The sequence below is a fragment of the Rana temporaria genome, chromosome 4, assembly GCF_905171775.1.
Source record: "Rana temporaria chromosome 4, aRanTem1.1, whole genome shotgun sequence".
Taxonomy (NCBI): domain Eukaryota; kingdom Metazoa; phylum Chordata; class Amphibia; order Anura; family Ranidae; genus Rana; species Rana temporaria.
Window position 1 is genome coordinate 112,882,283 of NC_053492.1, and position 25,787 is coordinate 112,908,069.

The window sequence follows — 25,787 nt, forward strand, 5'->3', positions numbered from 1 at the left end:
GTTTTTCAGGCGCTTTACAGGAGCTATTTTAAATCCTTTAGCATCGGAAAAATGCCTCAGTGTGAAAGTAGCCCAAGTCCTGTCAGAATAAAACACAGACGGTAAGTCACTGCTGTCTGCAGGATTGTCTCAGAAATAAAACTGGGAAAAACTGTGCTCAGTGGCTTACTGGAGAGAATTTCAGGATTTAACATATCTGGCAAGAATCTCCCAGAAGCTGTTTTTTAGTAAGGGAAAAAAATAAATAAAAAATCTACCAACAGTGACCAGCAAAAAAGACAAGTCACTTTTGTGTTAACAGTAGCAAAAAAATGAAGCATGATGATTGTGAATGTGATTATCCTGTGCTTGCCTTTGTCCATTCCTCCTGTAGGTGGCAGTATAACCAGACAGGTCTATGAACTCCATCTAGCAGCCGTAATGCAATATTTTCCTGATTCTATGAAGGACATTGTCAGGGTTTTACTGCTGCCTAGCTGAAGAGATTTGCCTCAACCTACAGCAGATGTCAACAAGACAGAACGTTTGGATTTCCTCTAACGTTTGGCATAAAATTTCTTTATGGTATAATTAAATAACAGAGAAACAAGTACTGCTGACAAGGACATTACAGACAAATAAGTGCAAATGTCATTTTAAATCTTCAACTAAAAACCAAGGTACTGTATATATTTACCTAGATGGGCCAACAAGAGACACAGAAGCATACGCGTCACAGCTTTGCCCATTCACAAGTGGTAATCCCTCACACGCCAATATGCTGTGAATAGAGAACAATTCTGAAATATAACATAGAAATGCAAAAATAGACAACTTCCCCATTTACCCTCTTTCATGTAAGTAACAAAAACTGTCCGTGTCAAATATTTTTTAAACCAAAAGGACTTCATCCTTGTTGCTCTTAATGGTTCCAAATCTGTACTGCCTCTATGGTCTACAAGATGATGCTTTAATCTTATGGTGATGGTGCAGAAAAGGGCATTCAGGTATATTAAATAGGAAAAAGAAGCACTGCAAATTCCAGCATTTCAGAAAGGCCAAGGCAACTCGCAAAATTTCAGCCTGCTCGCATTTGGTGAGTGGAAATAAACTTGAGGGAGAGTGTGGGGCGGGGATGAGCCTCTTCTCCCAGAGTTCAGCTGGAAACCTGGGGAAGAGAGAGAAGACGAAGAGTAGAGTCGGCCGGATGACACAGATTGGGGATCTCCTGCTGTGACACAGCATGGATTTGGATTGCTCAGCAGCCGCATTCAAACCAAGTCCCGCCTCCTGGACTGGCTCCTATGATAGACAGCACACTGGTCCAATGCCAAGAAATTGAAGGAGGCTCTCCTGTCTCTGATCCCTGTGCACTGGTGAGGCTGCATTGATGGGTACCAGTGAGGCTGCATAGAAAAGCTGCACTAATGGGCTGCATTGATTGGTACTAATAAAGTTGGGAACATTTATGAGGATGTGTTAAGGGGCAGAATTAGAGGCAGAGTAGGGGTTGGGTGGGGCAACTGGTGGCGAATAACTCCTAAAAGCAGAGTTCCATCCAAAAGTGGAAGTTCCTCTTTAAGGGGGGGGGGGGGGGGGGAGTACCTAATTTTTGTTTAGGTACCCAGCTTTCACTTCCGATTGGGCCGCCTAGGCGGCCCAATAAGCAGTTCTCCTCTCCTCCTCCCTCTCTGCAAGCTTCTGGGACACAAGTCCCAGAAGATTGCCTGCCATTAAAGACATGCAGCTTGACTCACGCATGCGCAGTGAACACCCGGCTGTCAAACCGCAGGCTGTCACAGCCGTGTGCCCAGACTAGTGATGCCGGCACCGGGGGGGGGGGGGGGAGAGCGGCCGATGCGGGGTCGTCCGCATCGCTGGATTGTGGGACAGGCGAGAGTGCGTGTTTATTAAAAGTCAGCAGCTACACTTTTAATAAACACAGAAACGGCTGAAACTCTGCTTTAAAAGGAGGTTGTAAACCCTGTCTGACATGTTTTACCTACAGGAAAGCCTAGATTAAGGCTTACCTGTAGGTGTTTGCAATATCTCCTAAACCCACAGGGTTTAGGAGATATTTGCCAAAAAGAATGCACCGATGTCTACGGCGCATGTGTGCAGGCACACTGAGAATGCCAGTTTTGTGAATGGCTAATGCCAGCTTTGATGGCTCCCACGTGCATGCGCGGAGTGACGTCTTCGCCGCTCCGGCCAATCACAGCACCGGAGCGGGTGATACCCAGAAGTAACCTTTGTCTGTGGCCAGAGGAGACGAGGACGGCTTCGACCTAAGGCAAGCAATTCATAATGAGCTAGTATGCTAGTCATACTAGCTCATTATGCCTTTGTCTTGCAGGTTTGTTTTGTTTTGTTTTGGTTTACAACCGCTTTAAGGCCTGGCTAGTAGCTGAATGTTGAGCCCTGGATTAAAAGTCATAATCATAAATTGGGCCTTGAGAGAGGGTCACAGCTATGGGTGAAGGTATTCCCCTGTAGAGTACTCATCGAGTAGGATGAGGACTATAATATATGTATGTCCAGAGGGAAACTGCGGCAACTAAAGGGGGTTGTAAAGGTAAAAAACATTTTTCCAAAATAGCTTTCTTTACCTTAGTGCAGTCCTCCTTCACTTACCTCATCCTTCCATTTTGCTTTTAAAGGTCCTTATTTCTTCTGAGAAATCCTCACTTCCTGTTCTTCTGTCTGTAACTCCACACAGTAATGCGAGGCTTTCTCCTTGGTGTGGAGTGCCGTGCTCGCCCCCTCCCCTGGAATACAGGAGAGTCAGGACGCCCACTAACGCACAGCTCCTTTCTCTATCTGCAACGTATAGAGCAGGGATATGCAATTAGCGGACCTCCAGCTGTTGCAGAACTACAAATCCCATGAGGCATAGCAAGGCTCTGACAGCCACGAGCATGACACCCACAGGCAGAGGCATGATGGGATTTGTAGTTTTGCAACATCTGGAGGTCCGCTAATTGCATATCCCTGGTATAGAGCGTCCCGAGTCTCCTGTAGTCCAGGGGAGGGGTCGAGCACGACACTCCACACCAGTGAGAAAGCCTTGCATTACTGCGTGTAGTTACAGACAGAAGAACAGGAAGTGAGGATTTCTCAGAAGAAATAAGGACATTTAAAAGCAAAATCGAAGGATGAGGTAAGTGAAGGAGGACTGCACTAAGGTAAAGAAAGCCATTTAGGAAAACTTTTTTACCTTTACAACTCCTTTAAAGCTGATTTTCCTGTTTTCTGCCACCTTAAACAGTTCATTTGGAGAAAGCTGACCCAAACTAACCATTTACTTCACCGAGTGCTGAACTGGCTCTAAACACTGCAGTACTTCAGCTACATACAGTACACAGTACTGGGTTCCAGATGCGAGAATTCCCATCTCGCATACAGAACACTGTAAAGTGGATCTTAGTGGTACTCAGCTTTTCATATGCCGCTTTGCATTCTGTTAACCACTTAAGGACTGTACCAATATGCTGCTAAATGACCCAAGGGGTTTTTACAATTCGGCACTGCGTCGCTTTAACAGACAATTGCGCGGTCGTGCGACGTGGCTCCCAAACAAAATTGGCGTCCTTTTTTCCCCACAAATAGAGCTTTCTTTTGGTGGTATTTGATCATCTCTGCGGTTTTAAATTTTTGCGCTATAAACAAAAATAGAGCGACAATTTTGAAAAAAATGCAATATTTTTTACTTTTTGCTATAATAAATATCCCCCAAAAACATATATAAAATGTTTTTTTTTCCTCAGTTTAGGCCGATACGTATTCTACCTATTTTTGGTAAAAAAAAAAAAATGGCAATAAGCGTTTATCGATTGGTTTGCGCAAAATTTATAGCGTTTACAAAATAGGGGATAGTTTTATTGCATTTTTATTATTTCTTTTTTTTTTACTACTAATGGCGGCGATCAGCGATTTTTTTCGCGACTGCGACATTATGGCGGACACTTCGGACAATTTTGACACATTTTTGGGACCATTGTCATTTTCACAGCAAAAAATGCATTTAAATTGCATTGTTTATTGTGAAAATGACAGTTGCAGTTTGGGAGTTAACCACAGGGGGCGCTGTAGGAGTTAGGGTTCACGATGTGCGTGTTTACAACTGTAGGGGGGTGTGACTGTAGGTGTGACATCATCGATCGAGTCTCCCTATAAAAGGGATCACTCGATCGATGCAGCCTCCGACAGTGAAGCACGGGGAAGCCGTGTTTACATACGGCTCTCCCCGTTCTTCAGCTCCGGGGAGCGATCGCGACAGGGCGGCTATAAACGAATAGCTGCGCTGTCGTCCTGGATCGCTCCTGAAGCCACGGGAACCGCCGCATGTACCGGGGGGGTCCCGATCGGACCCCCGAACCACGTCTAGGCAGGCACGTACAGGTACGTTGATGTGCCTGTCCGTGCCATTCTGCCGACGTAAATGAACATGCGGCGTTCCGGAAGTGGTTAATTACCGTAATACAAAAATGTAATCTTTATCAGGCTCGCCCACTCAGCTACAAAACGCAGCCACTACAATCTGTGTGCCAGCAACAGTGGCCTACAGACACTCGAGCTTCCCAAAATTCACGTACTCGTTTCTAAATCTCCCGCCCGCGCCAATATTTGCGTAGTGTTGCAGACATTCTTTATGAATTTCCCTAATGCGGTCTATTAGAAATATCTATATTCAGAGGTTTCTTTGGTAAATACTCTGGATAAACAGGCATGGACCAAACCGTAACAGTAATCGTTTGGGATGCATAATTCTGTGTTATGAAAGGCAGCCTCTGGTTTCCTTGTTCACACTACTTCCATTGAGATGTGTTTTTTTTTCACAACACCAAGCATGTATATGTTGTAAACAATTGTCTTCTTTGTGCCCTCTTCGCACTATACATGTGCGGTGGTGTACAGAAAAACACAGCTCAACAAACATGACATGACCAAGCCCTATTCATTTTTTTTTAAAGCAAAAGATATAAATTAGAGCTTGCATTACAAAATAGTAAGGGGGCCTCTTTGCATACAGCGAACAAGAAACAATAAATAAAAGTTTCCACCCAGTGAATTTATGGCCTTTTTATGCTTGGCAGATGGGAAGAGGTTAACAGTAATTTGTATTTATTCAAACACTCTATGCAGCCGCCTACGCTTCCTCTCTTTGCAAGTTACGGAAAAAAGGAAGTGTCCTGGTGGCTTTACAGAGCTTGTTGCACTGACCACGAAACACAACACAGACTTGCAATATGCCACTCACTACATAGGCCTAGATATACTTACTGTACCATAAGCTGCTGCACAGATCCATTGTCTGTAATCAGTTCATTTAGTTTCAGCTCCAGGTGGACTTTTCCCTATAAAAAAACAAACAACAAAAAAAAAATATTGCAAAGCATGTTCTTATGGATAATATATTACAAAACAACTCACTGTCACACACGTTTATAATAAAGTACATTACAGCAAGCCAGGGCTGATGTACAAGAGCTGTGGAAAAGTTCCAATATAGAAGTATTGACGTACAACACATCCAACACTTTATTCGCAGCAATGCCACAATATTTAACACTTTTAGGCATCTGGCTGCTCAAGCCCAATTAGTAAACTGCTGTATTGTCCTACAGTGCAGTACACATTTTCCATCACAGCCAACTGAAAATTTGGGACTCGCTACCATCCAGGTGTTAAAAACTTCACACCTGAGAAAAGGCTATATTAAGCCCCAAAGTCCCAGGTTCTCAACTTGCAGCTGAAAGCCACAAGTATCCCTTTGATATTTATTTAGCAGCCTTGGACCCCAGCAAACTGGAGCTGGAGTGGCAGCATGGATATTTAAAGTAGTAATATCACTATCCTTTACTTGTCTCATATAACAAAACTGTATGGGCCAGATTCTCAGAGACTTACGTCGGCGTATCAGTAGATACGCCGCCGTAAGTCCGAATCTGCGCCGTCGGAACAAGCGTATCTTTTTACGACGTTTGCGCAAGTCGTACGCGAATAGGGTTGTGCGTAAATTACGTTCACGTCACAGGCATTGAGCCGACGTATCTGTGGGCATAAATACGACGTGTTACTGAGCATGCGCCGTTCGTTCGGCCATGCATCCACATGGGGTCAAGCCTCATTTAAATACAACACGCCCCCTACAGCCTACTTTGCATTACGCGCGCTTAAGCCGGTCCATTTACGCTACGCCGCAAGTTAGGAGGCAAGTGCTTTGTGAATACAGCACTTACCTCTCCAAGTTGCGGCGGCGTAGCGTAAATACGGTACACTACGCCCGCGCAACGTAGATCGGCTGTACGTGAATCTAGGCCTATATGTTCACAGTCTGACCATCATTTCTATTAGTACAAATGCAGTCGTTAACTGTCCTCTCTAGCATTACATTATGAACATTATGTGCATTCATTTATTGGTGTATGGGAGCCACAGTTGAGGACCCTATACCTCATAAGTTGACAATCATTGCTCCAAGTCTAAATGACAGGTCTGTGGACGGGTATAGAAGTGCTTGCAGTGCTGTCCAGGCACTTAAAGTGTAAGTAAACCCACCTATCATTTTCAGCCAAGGAAGCTGCCATCTTGGCCTATATTTAATCTTCAACTGCCATGGTGCTGCACATGTGATCAGTTATGACACCAGCCATTGGATGGTTTGACCGTTTGGTTGAGAGCACAACCAATGGGACAGTTAGCAATCCCAGCATGCCGGAAATGTAACTGCTTTTTGAAACTGTTAAATCGATGGGTTTACTTCCGCTTTAAGTTGAACTCCGGACCTACCTTCAGTCTGGTACAGATGTACAGGGTTCTCCCCGTACTGAAATTCTGATCTGCATTGAACTTCTTACAGTATGCAATAGAAGCTGCAGAAAGTCAGAGCATCCAGGGTGCTCAGCATCATCTAGTTCTTTCCTCACCTGCCTGACTGTCCCTGGTCGGCCCCTTTCAGTTCTTTCAATCGTGGGGGCTCAGCATTATATGTGAGGATTATCTAGGGGAGTCTGCATGCAAATGCAACCTGCCTAGGAATGCTCCCTTCTACAGACTTGCCTGCACAGATCAATGAATTGTTTTTTGCACAGCATCTTCCAAGAGCCAGCCAACTGTTTGCATGCGGACTAAGGGCTCTTGTGATGATTTCAGCAAGTTATGTACAGCATCCTGCTGACCCTTCCAACCAATTATCTGTCTACATTGCAATTGCAATCTATCTGCATTGTAAGCACAGGGACGCAATGATTATGCCACCAAGTCTAAAATAAGGTATGTCACAAACAGAAAGGTTTTATTTAAACATTTCATTAGCAAATTGGTGAGGCAAGAAACGAGGAAGCAGAGAATGAGAAAAAAAAAAAAAATCTTTGGTCTATTCCAGATTTATTCACAATTCTCAAAAAAATATATTAAAAAGGTCTACAATACTATGTACACACATATTTATTAAGATGGCTGTGCATTTTAAAGTAGAACTGAACTTGAAAAGTAAAGATCCGCTATCTTACAGGAAAGACCTGGAAATTATGATTGTGCCTAAGCAATACTTGCAGAATCATTCTTTTTGGGGTTGATTCACTAAAACTGGAGACTGCAAAATCTGGTGTAGCTCTGCATAGAAGCCAATCGGATTTCAGGTTTTATTGTCAAAGCTTAATTCAACAAGCTGAAGTTGGAAGCTGGCCACCATACACAACTGCACCAGATTTTGCACTCTCCAACTTTAGCAAATCAACTCCTTGTCTTAAATATAGCAATACACTTGCTGTCCCTACACCCTTATCGTTAAATATCTTCTGTGTGGGAAGCCTCTAGCTTTAGGCAGAGAATCTCCCAGCTTTTGCTCCACTTGTTAGGTTTGACCACATGAGCATATGGTCAAACCTAACAAGGCCCTGAACAGAGCACACAAGAAAGATTGGATCTTAAATTTGCAAATATGGATGAGGTCACTGTGCAAGTACCGTAGTTTCTTATGCTGAAAGATATTTGTTAATTGTGCTAGATCAAGGTGGAGAGTTCGGTGTAGTAACACCAGAAAGAAAGGCATTTTCGCTGCAGCTTTCCAAGGAAACTTTGAAACATGAACAGTCCATCCTTTTTGCTGGAAAACGTATGGATAGCTGCTGGATTTTCAGCACCAACCAGTCCCGAGTACCAAATAAGGGTAATTAGATTCTGGGAGTGGCTGAAAAACTGCATTACATTACACAGACAAACCCAGATGAAATTAATAATACCTGTCATTATTAGATATACATTTTTAGTGTATAAAAGAAATTGTTTCTATGCACAATATGAACTAATTGCTTTATGGAGTTTAATTTCCCTGTTATTTTTTGACATACACTATATTGTAAAAAGTATTGGGGCATCCCTCACATTTTTGTAAATATATTATCTTCTCATGTGACAACACTAAAGAAATTACACTTTGCTACAATAAAGTGAGTGTACAGCTTGTACATTTGCTGTCCCTACAAAATAACTCAAAACAGCCATTAATGTCTAAACCGCTGTGGTCTTTTAATGTGCAATTCATAGGGGGCGCCAATGGCTCCTGCATCTCAGCCAATGAGGAGCGAGACACCCAGGAGAGCCACTGCTTTCATGCACATCGATGGATTGAGATCAGGTTAGTATTAGGGTGAGCTGAGCACTGAAGGTTTTATACCTTCATGCATAGAATGCACAAAGGTAAAAAACCTTCAGCCTTTAGAACCACTTTAACCATAAATGGAGAACTCAGTAATGTATATCCACTTGCCCTCCGAAAGATTGCCCCCCCCCCCCCTTCATGCAAGGCTATTTTTTGCAATACTTTAACTGACAATTGTACGGTTGTGCAACGCTATACCCAAAATGTATGTCCTTTTCCCCCACAAATTGAGCCTTCTTTTGGCAGTTCTCTGCGGTCTATTTTTTTGCGCTATCAACAAAATAATTGCAATTATAATTTTTTTTTATACATTTACTTTCCACTATAAAACATACCCAATAAAATGAAATCATAAATTTAGGCCAATATGTCTTTCTGGCACATGTTTTTGGCTAAAAAAAAATCCCAATACGCATATATTGGTTTGTGCAAAAAATTATAGCGTCTACAAACTATGGGATAGATTTCTGGATTTTTTTTTTTACTAGTAATGGCTGAGATCAGTGACTTCTAACCGGCATATACATACAGTATATGGTCAGCAAGCGGATATTAAGTGCGTACTTACGGTAGACTTTTGAAATGACTACAAATGGTAAAATCCTGTTGACCAGATGAAAGCCCTGTTTAGTTACCCCCAAACTAAAGTGCTTCTATGCATTAAGGTAAAAAAAACAAAAAACAAACACCTTTCAGTAGTTGTAGGAAAAGGGGTCCCAAAGGGTGACCCAATGTCAGACTTTAAAGACAGTAAACAATAAGGATATAGAAAAATACTAATATTTAATGAAACAAATACATACATAATATGCAAAGGAGCGTGAAAAACAGATATAAAAAAACAAAACAAAAAAAAAAAACATATTGACGCACTAGGGCTCACTCATATCTTTTGCTCTTCAATATAAATGTTTTAATCTGTTTTTCATGCTCCTTTGCATATCATGTATGCATTTAGGTTTAATTAAAAAAAAAAAAAAAAAAAAATACTAATATTTATCAATACATTTTTATTGGGTTTATCAATTTACAACACTTGAGATAGTTGCAATAATATACAACTTGAGTAGTATAATCACCATGTACAGGCAAACATTTAACAGAAAAAGAATACGGTACTCAGCGACCTAGGCCAGTCTACCCCAATTGGGTACAAACTGTAGGACTGGGAAGTCACCAAGATGATCAGTGGTACACCTATACAGCTAAAGTAAAGACAAATAAAGGAGGGAGGAGGGAGGGAGAAAACTGAAATAAAGGCTGCCGTTAGTCATTATCTATACCAAAGATTCAGTATTTTATACTGTTATTCTTCAGACTATAGGAAGAATATTAAAGTAAGGAATCTTTTAAATATTTGGAAGCTTTCGGGTGGGTTAACCACATTTTCCATTTTCTACGATAGGGGATTATAGAATCATTCTTTTTTTTTTTTTTTAAAACAATTTTTATTGGTTTTACTTTGACATACACTTCCGGAAAGGAAGAAAGGGAACAATGGTTGTCACAAAATCAGCATGAGGTGGCATAGAAACAAACATTTCAAACCCCCATGCCCCGTCCCCTCCCGGAACATAGCTGCACCAGTCCCTCAACGGAGGGATAATTTGCCGCCAGGTGGCCCAGCCCGAGCCCAAGCTGGTCCACCGGCGCAAACATTTGGCTGTCAGCAAAAGGAACAGATAGAAACGTGACATATCACACACCGCCAACATTCACTCCAGCTCACACCCACATACAACCATACTGGCCTCCTAGCCCCCTCCCCCGCACACACACACCCCCCAACCCAGGCCGCCCGGAGCCCCCCCCCACCCGCAGCCAGTTATGGCTGAGAGAGAGGGGTGTCCCCCCAAAAGGAGTCCGCTATGTCCAACCAGGGCTGCCAAATCTTGTAAAACTTCTTGGGACAGGCCCTTCCCTTATATATACACTTAAACATAGGTAATACCTTATTCACCATACGATACAACATTTGGGTATTCGGGGCAGAGGCACTCTTCCAATGTAACAAAATCAGTTTCCTGGCATAGAATAGAACAATTCGTATTAAAGTTCGAGCATGGGTGGTAGGTACAGAGTCATTGAGCACCCCCAACAATCCGGTCTCCGGGGCGAGGGGAACAGAGATGTGTAAAGTGTCCTTAAAAAAAGAAAATAATTCCCTCCAGTATAATAAAACAGCGGGACATGACCAAAACATATGTGAATAGTCGGCCTCAGTGGAGTCACACCTGGGGCAGGAAGCACTGGGATTCAGACCCATGCGGGCCAACCTGGCGGGGGTATAGTGCAACTGGTGGATGAACTTAAATTGTATGTATTGATCATTAGAGCCTATAAGATCAAGGAAGCACGCCTCCGAGGCCTCCTCCCACCCCTCCTCGGACAGCCCCGGAATATCCACCTCCCACTTTCTTTGAGCAAGCTGAAAGGGTTTAACCCCCACTGATTGTAGGCGTGTATAGAACGCTGTGACCAATTTCTCTATGTCTGAGTAGGACATGAGTGCCTCCAGGGGCGATTCTGTGAGCCCCTGGGCCAGACCCCCAAACTGTGCCCGAACCGCATGGCGGAGGGACATGTATCTGAATAGAAATTTCGCCTGTACCCCATTGCGAGCCCGCAATTCCTCAAACGAAAGAAACCGGTCATTGATAAAAATGTGGGAAGCACGTGTGATCCCAACCTGGGTCCACCACCCAGAGTCGGGATGGCCCAGGAGCTCAGGGAAATTTGAATTATACCATAGGGGGGCCCTAGGAGATACCCCACCTGAATCAGTGAGCAAGCCATTGCCCTCGTGCCACGCCAACCAGCCAACCTCTGACGGAGCGTAACGGGAGCATCGTCCCACCTTTGACCTGAGAAGGTCATCGACCAACGAGTCCCTGGAGCCCACTTGAGCAGTCAGTAGAGCAGTGGAGCATGATGGGGAGGCCTCCAGGAACCAATCATAGACATACGTTAGTTGAGACGCTATAAAATACCGACGTAGGTTAGGGCAAGCCAGACCCCCCTCCAGCTTAGCCGCCTGGAGAGAGGCCCTGGCCATGCGAGGGCTCGATCCCTGCCACAGAAAGGTGAAAAGGATCGAGTCAAGTTTTTTAAAAAGTTTCTTTAACAAAAAAATTGGGGATGCCCGAAACACATATAAAAATTTTGGTAGGTAAATCATCTTGAAAATGTTCACCCGGCCAATAAGGTTGAGCGGTAAGGAGGTCCAGGTTTTGAGCCTAGTCTCCATATGTGCAACAATTGGGGTAACATTTAGGGTTTCATAGGAAGACAGGTCTGCGTTAATATTTATCCCCAAGTATTTAAAGGTAGGTTGAATTGACAATTTGGACCTTGAGAGGTAGGAATAATCAAGCATAGGGCCTATAGGGAATGCAACCGATTTTTCCCAACCAACTCTCAACCCGGAGACCTTCCCAAATTCCTCCACCACCCTCATCAGGGAGACAAAGGACCGCTCCGTACCGTCGAGGTAAATCAGGGCGTCGTCAGCGTATAGAGATATCTTTTCAGAGAGGGAACCATAACAGATCCCAGCCACCTCCGCCGTCTGTCGCACCGCCAGAGCCAAAGGCTCAATGGCCAATGCGAACAGGAGTGGCGAGAGCGGACAGCCCTGCCTGGTACCCCTCTGCAAAGTAAAAACATCGGAAACATCTTTATTAGTGCTAACCCTGGCTCTGGGATTGGTGTACAGCAAGCGGACCCACCTGATGAATCGGGCACTAAAGCCCATTCGGTGCATGGCCTCCCACAGGAACGACCAGTTGACAGTGTCAAAGGCCTTTAGTACGTCTAAAGACAGCACCAAGCCCCCCTTTTTCCTGGCCTCAGCCCTGTGGATGTGCAAATATAGTCGCCGGATGTTGTCATACGTACTCCTTCCAGGCATGAACCCCGCCTGATCTCTGTGAATAAGATGGAGAATAACCTTCTGTAACCTTAGAGCCAAAACTTTAGCTAGCACCTTCACATCACTGTTTAGTAGCGAAATGGGGCGGTACGACCCACATAGCAACTTGTCCTTGTCAGGCTTAGGGAGCACCACAATCAGGGCTTCACACATGGAGGAGGGGAGCTCACCCTCCTGCAGAGCCTGCCCAAACAAGGAGTGTAGCTTCTGTGCCAACTCTTCCGCATAGTTTTTGTACAACTCGGCGGGCAAGCCATCTAACCCAGGGGCCCTATTTGGAGGGAGTGAATAAATAGCCTCGGTGACTTCTTCTACTGTTAGGGGTTTGTCCAATATCGAAACATGCGATTCCTCTAGGACTGGGAACCGAAGGGATTCTAGGAATCCCAGTGTCTCTTCCTCGTCTGGGGGGGGAGGGGCGGCGTACAGGCTCTCATAAAAGGATTTAAAGGCCTGATTTATGGCTATGGGATCCGAAGCGACAGAGCCATCCGGCAACTGAATACGGGGTATCGTCCGATCCACGTACTCCGTGCGGGACAGATATGCCAACATCTTGCCATTCTTACCACTATGCTCAAGTATCCTAGCTGACAAATATAGCTGTTGTTTCCGCGTCACATCCACCCTGTGTAGGTCCAGGGCTCTGTGCGCCCCCACCAGGGCCCCATGGGAGTCCGGGGTGGGGTGCGCGGAGTATTGAGCCCTGGCGTTCACCAGGGAGGACTCCAGGGCCAAAAGAGCGGCCCGGGAGGATTTCCTATGACTGGAGATGTTGGAAATGTATGAACCCCTCACCGTCGCCTTAAAGGCATCCCAGGTGGGACCAAAGGAGGCCGACCCAGCGTTGTCCCCCCAATAGTGGGACATATCCTGCCTGATCGGCTCCTGGAATTCAGGCGCGGAGACCCAAAAAGGACTGAGTCGCCACACCCGAAAGGAGGGCCTATGACCCATCACCAATTCCACAGTCATTGCGGAATGGTCAGACAACGTCTGAGGTAAGTGGGAAACTGTCTGTACACTGGGAGTCAAGTCTGGAGTCCCCAGAGCATAGTCCAACCTGGAAAGAGTACGGTACGTCCGGGACTGGCATGTATATTCCTGAGCCCCTGGATGACTGAGCCTCCAGAGATCTACATAACCGAAGGAGTCACACCACTGACTAAACAGCTTAGAGTCATAAGGGATGGGCCTCAAGCGGTCTCGAACACCGAGTTGAAGTCACCCACTATAAGGGCAGCCATAGCCGGGAAGGTAGCAAATTGTACACTTAAGTCTGTAAAGATGTCTGCTGTTACAGGGGGGGGGGCGTATACCACCACCAACAATAGTGGCGTGGCATGCACTGTGCATTGGAGGAACACATACCGACCCTTGGGGTCTAACACCACCCGTTCGCAGGAGAAAGGGAGACCCTTCCGCACTAGAATGGATACCCCCCGTGCATAGCTAGAGTAGGTGGAATGGAACCCATGCATAACCCAACATTTCTTCAATGCCATAACCTTTGAACCCAAGAGATGCGTTTCCTGCAGACATAAAATATGGGGGTTGTACGCCTTAAGGAAATCAAACAATAAAGCCCTCTTAAATTTAGAGTTTAACCCCCGAACATTCCATGAAATACACTTTACCACAGACATGTTAAAGCTTTAAATACAATGGGACACAGGGCGGATCAAGTGACAGTGACCCAGACAGGGCGCAGGCGGGGGCAGAGAGAGGGCCAGAAACCCACACACACACAAGCTCACAACACACAACACCACATGCAGGAAATCAATCACACTCCAAAACATACACATCTTAGACAGCAACCCATTACAATTAACCCCTGCCAGACCCCCAAAAAAACACGGGGCTGGCTTTAACCCCGAACTTCCTGTGGACACAGGGAACATGGCCCGCCGCAGGCAAGCCAGCAAGCGAGTTAGGAACAGTCAATGTTCACTTGACTGACATAAACGTATTTCAAACAGAACGGTTATAGGCTAAATAATAGCAGCACAGTCACCTTGAGGAGACCTTAGTCCTCTTGTAACGGTGAGTATCTGAAAAAACCTCCTGCCCCGGAGGCACTCTGGTGGAGCGGAGTTCAACAAAAGAAAAAAACCCCATGGGGGGCTATCCCAGGTAAGAAAAACGAATGTATGAAAAATAAAACAACAAAAGTAGAGGAATCACCCATCGGATGCCCTGTCAGATGCACGGCCAGGCTGGTGCAGGGATTCAAACCAGGATAAGGCGTTGGCAGGGGTTTGGAAGAAATTCACCTGGCCCTGGTGTACCACTCTCAACGTAGCAGGAAACAGCATAGAATACTGGATGGTCTTCTCCCTCAGCTTCTGCTTGACATGCTGGTATTTGGCTCTCGAGGCACGGACAGCAGGGGAGTAGTCCGGGAAGAGGGACACCGAGGCGTTGTTGATCTTTAGGCTCCCCTTAATCCGGGCGGCCCTCAGGATAGAGTCCCGGTCCCTGTAATTAAGGAGGCGCATTACCATAGTACGAGGGGGGCCTCCGGCAGGCAGCGGCCTGCCCGGCACTCTGTGGGCCCGTTCCAGGACAAAGCAGGGGGATAGGCAGTCCTTCCCAAATTCCTGGGTAAACCAGCTCTCCAGGAAAGCTACCGGGTCGGACCCCTCGACCCGCTCAGGAAGGCCCACCAGGCGCAGGTTGTTTCTGCGTAAACGATTCTCCAAATCGTCCATTTTGTCCTCTAGTGAGCGAATTTTTACACCCTGGGCTTTAACAGTAGGAAGGACGGGGCCCACAGTATCCTCCAGGTCACTGATACGGCGCTCAGTCTCCTTAACGCGGTCCCGCATCTTGTGCATGTCCTGGCGCATGATGGTAATGTCCAGCTTAAGTTCCTCCATCTTTCCCATAGTGTCTGCATGGTTTACCTTCATTAACTTGAGGACCTCCAGCAGCGTAGGCTCCGGCTCCGGGCCTTCCTCCAGGCCATCCTCACTGGGCGACCCAGGGGCAGGCAGCGCTGGCGTGGTGGAGGACCTGGGAGAGGGTGGGGGAGATGTTTCCGGATCATCTGCAAACAATTCCGGCGTGGATGCCAGAGAGGAGAGTGGCGCGATGCTGCGGCGGCCATCATGGCCGGAGCGCGTGGTGACATTCATCCTGGCCGCGGGCTGTTTTTTCCTCTTTCCCATCCACCAGACTCCTCCGAAAAGTATCCCAAGGGGTCCCCCGAGGGATTAGCAAGGTTATCCGTCGGTGTATAAGGGCAGGATGGCAGGATGGTGCAGGATTGTACAGAGGGATCTCGGAGCTGCTAGGAAAGACGTCCGCTTACATGCCGCTCCAGGCCACGCCCCCCATAGAATCATTCTTATAGGCTAATAATAGTTCTAATCGAGCTTGGGTGTTTAATCTGGTGATGACCATTGGTAGGTTTGGGGCGTCTGCGGATTTCCATAGAGAGGCCACTGTAATTCTTGAGGCTATCAAAATATGTAAGACAATAGTCCTATACAAAGTGGGGTATTTGTCTAGATCTATACCCAATAATGCGTTAGTAGGAGTAAGCTTGGTAAGGTTGCCCGTAAGATTGGCGATAAAGGATGAGATAGAGTTCCAAAAACTTTTTAGAGTCTTGCAACTCCAAAGCGTGTGCAGGAGGTTTCCCATTTGCTCGTTACATTTCAAACAGATGTCGGATGCTGTTGGATACATTTCGGATAACTTGTATGGTGTTAAGTACCATCTATTAATTATTTTTTGGGCATTATCCCAGTGTTCAATGCAAGAGGATGACTTACTTATTGTTTGAAATGCTTTAATCCACTGAGTCGGGGAAAAAATTTGGTCCAGATCCTTTTCCCATTTCAGCATATTTGTGTTTTTGGTAAAGAGTTGGGAGGATAACACATCGTAGAAGAAAGATATACCTTTCTTTTTATCATTTTTCTGAGGAGAGAGGAACTCCCAAAGGTTCATAGGGATTTCGATCAAATTACTGGTAGAGAAATCTTTCAGTCGGGCACACTTACAAATCTTATTCTCGATGATGTTCTTAACATTAGGGGGTAGGTTCTGGTATAGATTATATCCATTACTGATCCACTCGTTTACAGAGAATCTGATTCTGCAATAATTAATGACTTCTGTGGGAAGATGTAATTTAGCCTTTTTCTCTACATGTCTGGTTTTTGAGAGAATGTGTTTCCAAGCGAATAAAGTAGTTTTAATGCTTATTAGGTTGGGGATTGTTATCTTGGGGATAATGGCGCTAGCTATTGCGAGAGAAGGGAGGTCAAAATTGTGTGTGGCTAGACGTTCAATGTTTACCCATAATTTGTCATTTGTTGGGTTAAACCAATGTTTCATCTGATCCAAGATAGAAGCAAAATAATAATTTCTAATGTCTGGGAGGCCCATTCCACCGGAATTTTTTTTAGTAGTAAGGATCGAGAAAGCAACTCTGGGTTTATTTTTGTTCCAGATAAATTGTCTTAGTTTGCTGTCTAGTTGTTTAAAGAGCTTAGCAGGAATTGGTATGGGGAGGCATCTAAAGAGATATAGAATTTTAGGTAGAGTTTGCATCTTGAAAGCGGCTATTTTACCAACCCAGGATAAGTTGGTTTTTTGAATATGTGATAAGTCACGGGATATTTGGCCTAAAAGTGTGGGGAAATTGGCATCATACATTTTTGTTGGAGGAAATGTGAGTTGGATCCCTAGGTATGTTATCGATTTGTTGTCCCAATTGTATTTATGTGTTGTGCGTAGAGTTGAGTCGAGTCTGGTATGTTCATAGGGAGGATAAAGCATTTTTCCTGATTGATTTTATAGTATGAGACATCTTTGAATTTTTCTAGTATTGCGTGTATTGTAGGCAGAGATATATCAGGTTCTGTCAGTGTTTTATTAGTATTTTTCTATATCCTTCTTGTTTACTGTCCCCTTAAAGTCCAACCTTGGGGCACCCTTTGGGACCCCTTTTCCTGTATTTCCATATTATTTACGGATGAGGCAATGTGAGTGCTTCCTCCTCCTATTTCCACCTTTCAGTAGTTGTCCCTTGCCCCCCACTCTCCTAAATACTAACCTGAGGTCTGTACCAATCCAGCACTGTGCCAGTCGGCTTTTGTCCCTGGTCTCACAGGGCAAATTTATAACAGCAAGAGCCATCGGCTCCTGCTGATGTCAATCAAATCCAGGAGGGAGGGAGTGGGGGTGGGGCCAAGTCACATTGTGTAGACACACAGCCCACTTTGGGAGTGAACCTGCACATGTTCCACTATAAGTGGCACACAGAGGAGGTGCAAAGAGCACTGGCAGGGGAACCCAGAAGAGGGGTTTCTGCAAAACCCTTGCACAAAGCAGTTAAGTATAACAAAATGTAAAATATTTTTTCCTTTTTACTAAAATAATCAAGTTTACAACCACTTTAAAACAATTTTGGGCTGTCTCAATCCATTACTTCTAATCTGACTTTCCCCCCCTCTTACCTCCTAAAAAAAAAAAAAAAGGACATTATGGCCACAACCTGCAGAGGTTTGGTTTCTGACATATACAAAAACTTTAATGTCCCCTAGTCCCGACACATTTTCCAGACATTGTTAAAGGACATTGGAATAGACTTATGCCGCGTACACACGATCGGTCAATCCCATGAGAACGGTCTGATGTACCGTTTTCATCAGACCAAACCGATCGTGTGTAGGCACGATGGATACCAAACTGATAGGGGGAAAAAAACGATCGTTTGTAGGCATGTCCATTGGTTAAAAATCCATGCATGCTCAGACTAAATTAGGGGACGGGAGCGCTCGTTCTGGTAAAACTAGCATTAGTTATGGAGATAGCACATTCATCACGCTGTAACAGACAGAAAAGCGCGAAACGTCTTTTACCAACACAAAATCAGCTAAAGCAGCCCCAAGGGTGGCGCCATTGAATTTGAACTTCCCCTTTATAGTGCCGTCGTACGTGGTTTACGTGACCTCGTTCTGACACGATCGTTTTTTTAACCGATGGTGTGTAGGCACGACTGACCATCAGTCAGCTTCATCGGTTAACTGATGGAAAAATCCATCAGACCGTTCTCATCGGATTGACCAATCGTGTGTACAGGGCATGAGTCGAGAACCCACATCTAAAGAGTGGAGCAAAATTTTGGAAATGCATATAAATCTTCTATTTTGTACAATCTACAAGGAGAATCGATTCAAGATCTATGGTTGGTACCATATTCCTCTTACATTCCTTCAATCCCAATATCCCTGACCAATCCTGGAGATGTCAGCAATGCTTATGAAGCAGAGTTTCCATCTACTGATCATGCCCAGAGAAACGCTCCTTTTGGTTAGAAGTAAAAGCCATTTTATGCACTAAAATACACATTAAGATCAACGCGGCAATATTCCTGCTCTGTCTTTTACCAATTATACTCAAGAATGGTAAACATTTGGCCCTGCATGTGTTAACAGCCAGAGCCTCTAAGACGGGTGCCCAGCCTTTTAAAGAGCAAGGGCTACTTAAGCAACTTGGTAACCAGTCGCGGGCTTTTTGAGATTGCTGTTAGTAGTTTGTTTTTATTATTATTTAAAAAAATATATATTATTAGGAGTCCCAACGAGGGGCTTTGGTGAAATGGCAGATAAACGGAATCGAGGACACAGTTTCTCCAGTCCCTTTCTACCCTCAGATGCTCGACAGCCTTTCATTGGAGACAGGTACAAAAGACCATCTACCTATTGAACTCCATGCACCTATAGAAGACATCTTATGGAAGCTCTTACAACTAAAATATGCTTCTCTTTATGAATGAGTTCATGGACCCAATTTGAGGCCTCCACTTAAGTTACCTTGCCTTACCTTTTCCCTATTTCTTGTTTGCTTAAGTTTCCCCCTTTCCCTCACTTCCGACCCCCTTGCTTTCTTTCTCATCTCTTTTTCAGCTTCCCCTCTTCCTAAACTCCACTTACTGTTGGTTTATGTAAACTTTTTTTGAATAGAAGAACGGTATCAAAAGGCAACCGTCTTACTGTACACACTAACTTTATGACTACATCTTAGAGCAGGGGTGGCCAACCAGTGGCCCACGGAGCCCTCTGATGTGGCCTGCGACCTCCTGCTCTGGAATAGCGGGTTGGCAAGCCCAGATCGCAGGTTGCCGACCCGCCATACCTATTACTACATATTTTTTTACATTTTAAACAATTCCATAAATCACCTATTAACTGGAAGAGCAGTTTATAATGGCCACCTCTGGCACAAACTCTGTACATTGTTCCTTGATGGGTTCTGTATTGCCAAATTGCCAAAAGAGGGGAACTTTATGGATAGCAGGTCAGGGCACACACTACATCTAACTATTCTCTCCCATAGTGGAGGAAGAGGAGGAGGAGGATTACCTGGACTTCCGAGTTGGAATCAATTGGCTGAAGTGGAAACCATGGCTCTTTACCGCTGTATCCGAACAAGTCATCTTTTTTAATGGCAACCTTTCCTGTGGAGAAAAACAAAATCTGTAACCTAGCATGACACAAACTAGAGAAAACATGACAAACCAGTTTACGGAGCCATCATACTAAGCTGAAATACCATTTTAAACAACATTTTTCATTAAAATTAGTTTAGCAATTCTGATTTTATACCATCATATCTACATGATGCCTTCACACTGGGGCGGTGCACTTGTGGGATGGGAAAAAAAGTCCTGGAAGCAGCAGCTTTGGGGCTGTTTGGGAGCAGTGTATACACCGCTCCCAAAACGCCCTGCCCATTGAAATGAATAGGCAGCACTGTTGTAGCGCCTGCAAAGCGTTTTGGCAGCGCCGAAACATGGGCGCTTTTAACCCTTTCTTAGGCTGCTAGCAAGGGGTTAAAAGCGCCCAGCTAGCGGCCGAAAAGGCGCCACTAAAACTATGCACCCCTGCCCCAGTGTGAAAGTAGCCCAACATACTATACCCATAGTTCAGAAGTGCCTTTATAAAAGTTGTGGCTTTAACAGTATCCTACACTGAAAGCAAACATTCAGTAATTTGAAGGGGCGTTCACATACTTTGGCCACTTACTGCATACTAGATTACAAGGCCCTAGCCAGTCAATGCTTACTTCTAGCAACGCTGTTAAGTTTAGAAGACAAGTAGTGTGTGGGCATCTGAAGATTAACAGACATACCCAGCTAATCAACGTCAATGATGAAGTCCACTGGCCCAAATGGGTTTTCCTGAACAATCAATATTATTCCCTTGAGATCAGGCTGGTGTGTCTGTTTTGTACTCAGACAACCACATTTATGAGATATATATTCAGAAGGTTTTGATAAGGTAACTAATGCTCAGACACATATCCCAGTGCAAGAACATAATGAAAAAAAAAATGTTTTTGTTCACAAAATCTGTTGTGTGATCACACAACTTGGAATTACTGTTAGAGCTTCTACCCAAAATTGCCCTACATGGTGTGAAAATCAATATGAAATTCAATCTGTCATAGGGACAGAATATTTTATTTCCTTGCAGCTGCTGCCTAGTCAGCTGACGGGGAAAAGGACTTGAAAGTCTGCACCACAAAGCCACCGCACAGGTCTGTCACAGAGGATAAAGCTTAAACCCGCAAATCCTTCTTCTCCTCATTAACACAGACATGTGAAGAAGGCTAATGATACAGTGCAATCAGTATCTTTTTTTTTGCAATTGAGACAGGTTTTATAAACATGCAAAAAGTTTCAGTTTTAAGACTTGTAAAGACACAGCAAGCCATGTAATCTAAGGCCCTGTACACACAATCGGTCCAAACTGACAAAAAACGGACTGAAGTCCAGTTTCATCGGTCCAAACCGACCGTGCGTGTGCCCCATCGGTCCGTTATCCTTCGTTCGAAAAATTTAGAACTTGCTTTAAAATTGAACCAAAGGACGCCTAACCGATCGGTCAAAACCGACGGTTAGTATGCAAAAGCATCGGTTCAAAACCCGCGCATGCTCAGAATCAAGTCAACGGATGCTTGGAAGCATTGAACTTCATTTTTCTAAGCACGTCGTCGTTTTTTACGTCACCGCGTTGGACTTGATCGGTTTAACTGATGGTGTGTAGGCACATCAAACAGCTTCATCGGGTAAACCGATGAGAACGGCCCTTCCTCAGAGATTGATATTTTTATATATATATATATATATATATATATATATATATATATATATATATATATATATATATATATATATATATATATATATATATATATATATATATATATATATATATATATATATATAATATCAGTCTTGTGACTTCTATCAGTGTCTAGTTAAGCTTGTGTGAGGAGTTTTCAATCTCCTCTGACTGTCCTATGAGGCTGCAGGACCCCTGACCCAAGGTCTAGACAGAGCCATTTGATTAACCATGGACCTTTCAGTAACTTTACAAGTCTGCAGGAATGTATACCCGATGGGTCACAATTTACAGTAACAATTACCAAAATAAAGTAGAACCTTTTTATCATTAAAGTAGACCTTGGGCTTAGCCCAGGTGGCTTTTGCCTAGGTTTAGGTAGTGTTATTGCTCAAACATTTCCTCGCTCTCCTCTCACTGGTCACTCAGGCATCACCATTATAAATGGCAAGAGGTGTGAGACATTTGTGAACAGCCATGAACTACACAGGTACCAAGATTTCCATTATTGTTCATCTGTGAGCCAACATCTCAGTCCAGGGAGTAGATGCCTACACCAAAAAAAGACAGCCCTTTCCTTGTGGAGAGAAAGGCAGCTAAAGGCACAGTCTAGGGAAGCACAGTGATCTATGCGAGAGGTAACTGATATCAGTAAGTGAATAAAAAATAAATAAAAAAATCTAAAAACACACCCCTATCTGAAGTTGCCTCCATTTTCAATGTTAAGAGGCGAGATAGGTTAAGAGTTATACATTTTATGGACAAAACAGGAACGGTAAGAACGCTTCTAATTAAATTCACATTAATTTGCATAGCTGAAATTCCATCTCCAAAATGCACTGCCCTAGGTTACCAGGGACTGGTCCCCAAGACATTATACAATAAAAAAAAAGCCAAGTATGGAACACTTCATGACAGGCGTAAGCAATCCTGCTGTGATAGTCCTAACTGGCATTCAGTATCAGAGCTAATGCAAAACACAATGATGCCCACCTACCACCAATTTTAAGCAAGCATGCGTGTCCCTTTTTGTGCCCATAGCAGATGTGTGCATATGAAGCCTGTTTGTTTTCAAATGTCTAAAAAGGCACACTAAACCATGTGTGAAGAGTACCTGTAAACAAAAAACACATAAAGCAGGTAAAAGAGAAGAACAAGAACGGTTTCTAATGGTTTCCACTATGCACCCTCATTGGAACAGCCATGCCCAACACATACAGAGGAATCCCACTTGCAGTGCTGGTCAAGGTCTGTTCCCCTTAGGCTCTGTTCACATCTTGGTGTATGGGGGGGTGGGCGATGATCGCTGTAAAATGGAAAATAGAATCGCGGGACGCCCGTCGCCCAAAAGACGCTCATGTACTTTTGAGCGACAGGCGTTGCGCGATTTTACAGCAATTATCGCTCGATGTTTATCGTGGAAAAATCCTGCGATTTGCCAAGTCAGGCTATTGCGAATCGTGGCAATTCCGCCCATGATTTGGAACGCAGAGATGTGAACAGAGTCCAAGTAATGAGCACAAACTTGCCACCAGTTTGGAGCATACATATCCTTAACTGTGCTCTCTGAGCAGAAAATACATTTTAGAAAACATTTGCCAGCGACCACTCACCTATTCTTAAATCTCTCTGTAAAACATTTTTATCATAGATATAAAAGGATAAATTTTGGAATGCTCTTGGAATTTCAAAGTAGAAATCTTCACCATAAAATGGGCTGTAGAGAGATTAAAAGAAAAAACGTGAAAATTAGCAATGTGTAAAAAAATAAATGTTCATATAACAAACAAACAAACAAACAAACAAACAAACAAACATGTACCAGTTACCATAGCTTGAACCAGTTTTAAAAAGTTGTAAGCAATTTTTTCTAGGAAAAGACAAAACATTTGTTTGTTTTTTTTAAAAAAACCTGCGCTGTAATTATTAATCTCCTTTGAAATAAGCCATTTGCCTGGCTGCTTCTGCGGTTAGTATTTTTAGTCACTGGTTCAGAGCAAACATGTGGCCAGTGAAATAGAAGTAATGTCACAAATTCCAATCTGCATATTTGAGCCATAAAAATTAATGGAGACACAAGATCAACATAACCGCCAAGGAAGTAGCATTTTTAGAAGAGGCCAAAAGCAGCTTACTTCTAATGTATTACAGGCTTCTGTTATAATAATGAGCTAGTGAAAGGAATAAATACATCATAAAAACATCCACTTCCTTTAATTTTAATGAGAGGGCTTATAAAGATAGTTAAAACCTAAGTTTTTTTTTTTAATAACTAAAAACACGCACACACACACAAACAGCACAAGGGACATTACGTACCATCAATCCCATGTGTCCAATATGCTGCTGGCTCCTAGAATCCCTGCCATCTTCATCCTCCGACCTTCCCCTACACCCACCTCGGTAATCTTACTTTGTGGCTGGGGTCAATAGAGCCAAGGAACCTGTGATATGCACACATCAAGAGTGCCAACTATACCCACTTCTTCCTTTTAAAATAAGCTGTGCTATACTTTCTATGAATTAAATGTGAACTGTCAAATGAGAAGACTAAGGGCCAGATTCTGAAAGGACTTACGACGGCGCAGCGCCATGTACGCCGTCGTAAGTCCGAATCCGACCCGTCGTATCTATGTGCCTGATTCTTAGAATCAGTTACGCATAGATATCCATTAGATCCGACAGGCGTAAGACTCTTACGCCGTCGGATCTTAACTGCATTTTTTTTTTTGGACCGCTAGGTGGTGCTTCCGTCGAATTCCGCGTGGAGTATGCAAATTAGCTAGATACGCGAATTCCCGAACGTACGCGCGGCCGACGCAGTAAAGTTATGACGTTTACGTTAGGCTTTTCCCGGCGTATAGTTGCCCCTGCTATATGAGGAATAAGTGCGGCGTAACAATGTTAAGTATGGCCGTCGTTCCCGCGTCGAAATTTAAAAAAGTTACGTCGTTTGCGCAAGTCGTCCGTGAATGGGGCTGGACGTCATTTACGTTCAGGTCGAAACCAATGACGTCCTTGCGGCGTACTTTGGAGCAATGAACACTGGGAAATTCCACGGACGGCGCATGCGCCGTTCCGCAAAAACGTCAATCACGTCGGGTCACAGTAGTTTTACATAAAACACGCCCCCCTGATCCAAATTTGAATTAGGCGGGCTTACGCCGGCCGATTTACGCTATGCCGCCGCAACTTACGGAGCAAGTGCTTTGAGAATACAGCACTTGTCCGTGTAGGTTGCGGAGGCGCAACGTAAATCAGATACGTTACGCCCGCACAATTTTACGCGGCTGTACGTGAATCTGGCCCTAACCTTTTATTCTTCCTCCCGTCCTCCATTCATTGATCACATTTCATTCAAAGAAGCAATTGTACAACTTCTCTGAATGTAGGAGGTGGGTGGAATGGGAGGGCATATGACAAGTCCCCCCCCGCCTATATTAGGCCCAACCACACCAGAGTAGGGAGGGAGATCTGAGGAGGAAAATGTCAACCAATACAGCCAGCAGCACAGAGGACACCTCAGATTTATAGTGAGCAATGTCCCTTGTGCCATTTTGTTTTTCCTTCACTAAACCTAAGCTTTAGGAGTTTGAATTCCCCAAAAAACTTTCGCTCCTTTACATGTATACCTTGTCCCTTAACATACAGAGTTAGAGTCCCTGTGGTGCCTACTGATTAGGGGGAAACTGGATGCATTAGCTAGAGACCTTATTACTGGGACTGAAGCACTTTGAATGACACAATAATGGATTATGATGCAAGCATATTTCATCTAAGATAAAAGGGGCAAATGGAGGCATTGGCATTAAACCGGATAACCTGGGTTGGAAGCCATTTGTATCTACTTAACCCGACACGGCTGGGTTTTAATAATAACACTCTACAGCTCTCTGTGGATCAAATAGGGGTATCCTAGTATCTGATATAGATGGGTGAATCTCATTGGATTATACAACAGTCCATTGTCTGTCTCATAATACCAGTTTTTGGATTTCTCGGTCCCTTTGTTTACATGAGGATTCATGTTTTCAAGATGGAATGTGTTCTTATGCTCCATAGCCCC

At 44.2% G+C, this 25,787-nt stretch overlaps 1 protein-coding gene across 2 annotated transcripts in view; it reads right to left on the reverse strand.

Annotated features, from left to right (window-relative positions):
• The window catches only part of RASA2 (RAS p21 protein activator 2), a 158,062-nt gene that overhangs the window by 67,611 nt on the left and 64,664 nt on the right, over positions 1-25,787 (reverse strand). The window contains exons 3-6 of one of the 2 annotated variants that reach the window (XM_040348803.1): positions 23,335-23,438; positions 19,958-20,052; positions 5,263-5,336; positions 677-760 (exon numbers count right to left, since the gene is read on the reverse strand). In XM_040348803.1, coding sequence (XP_040204737.1) covers positions 677-760; positions 5,263-5,336; positions 19,958-20,052; positions 23,335-23,438 — 357 coding nt within the window. Of the gene's footprint in view, positions 1-676; positions 761-5,262; positions 5,337-19,957; positions 20,053-23,334; positions 23,439-25,787 lie in introns of those variants that run through there. The other variant, XM_040348804.1, reaches the window with a different exon arrangement.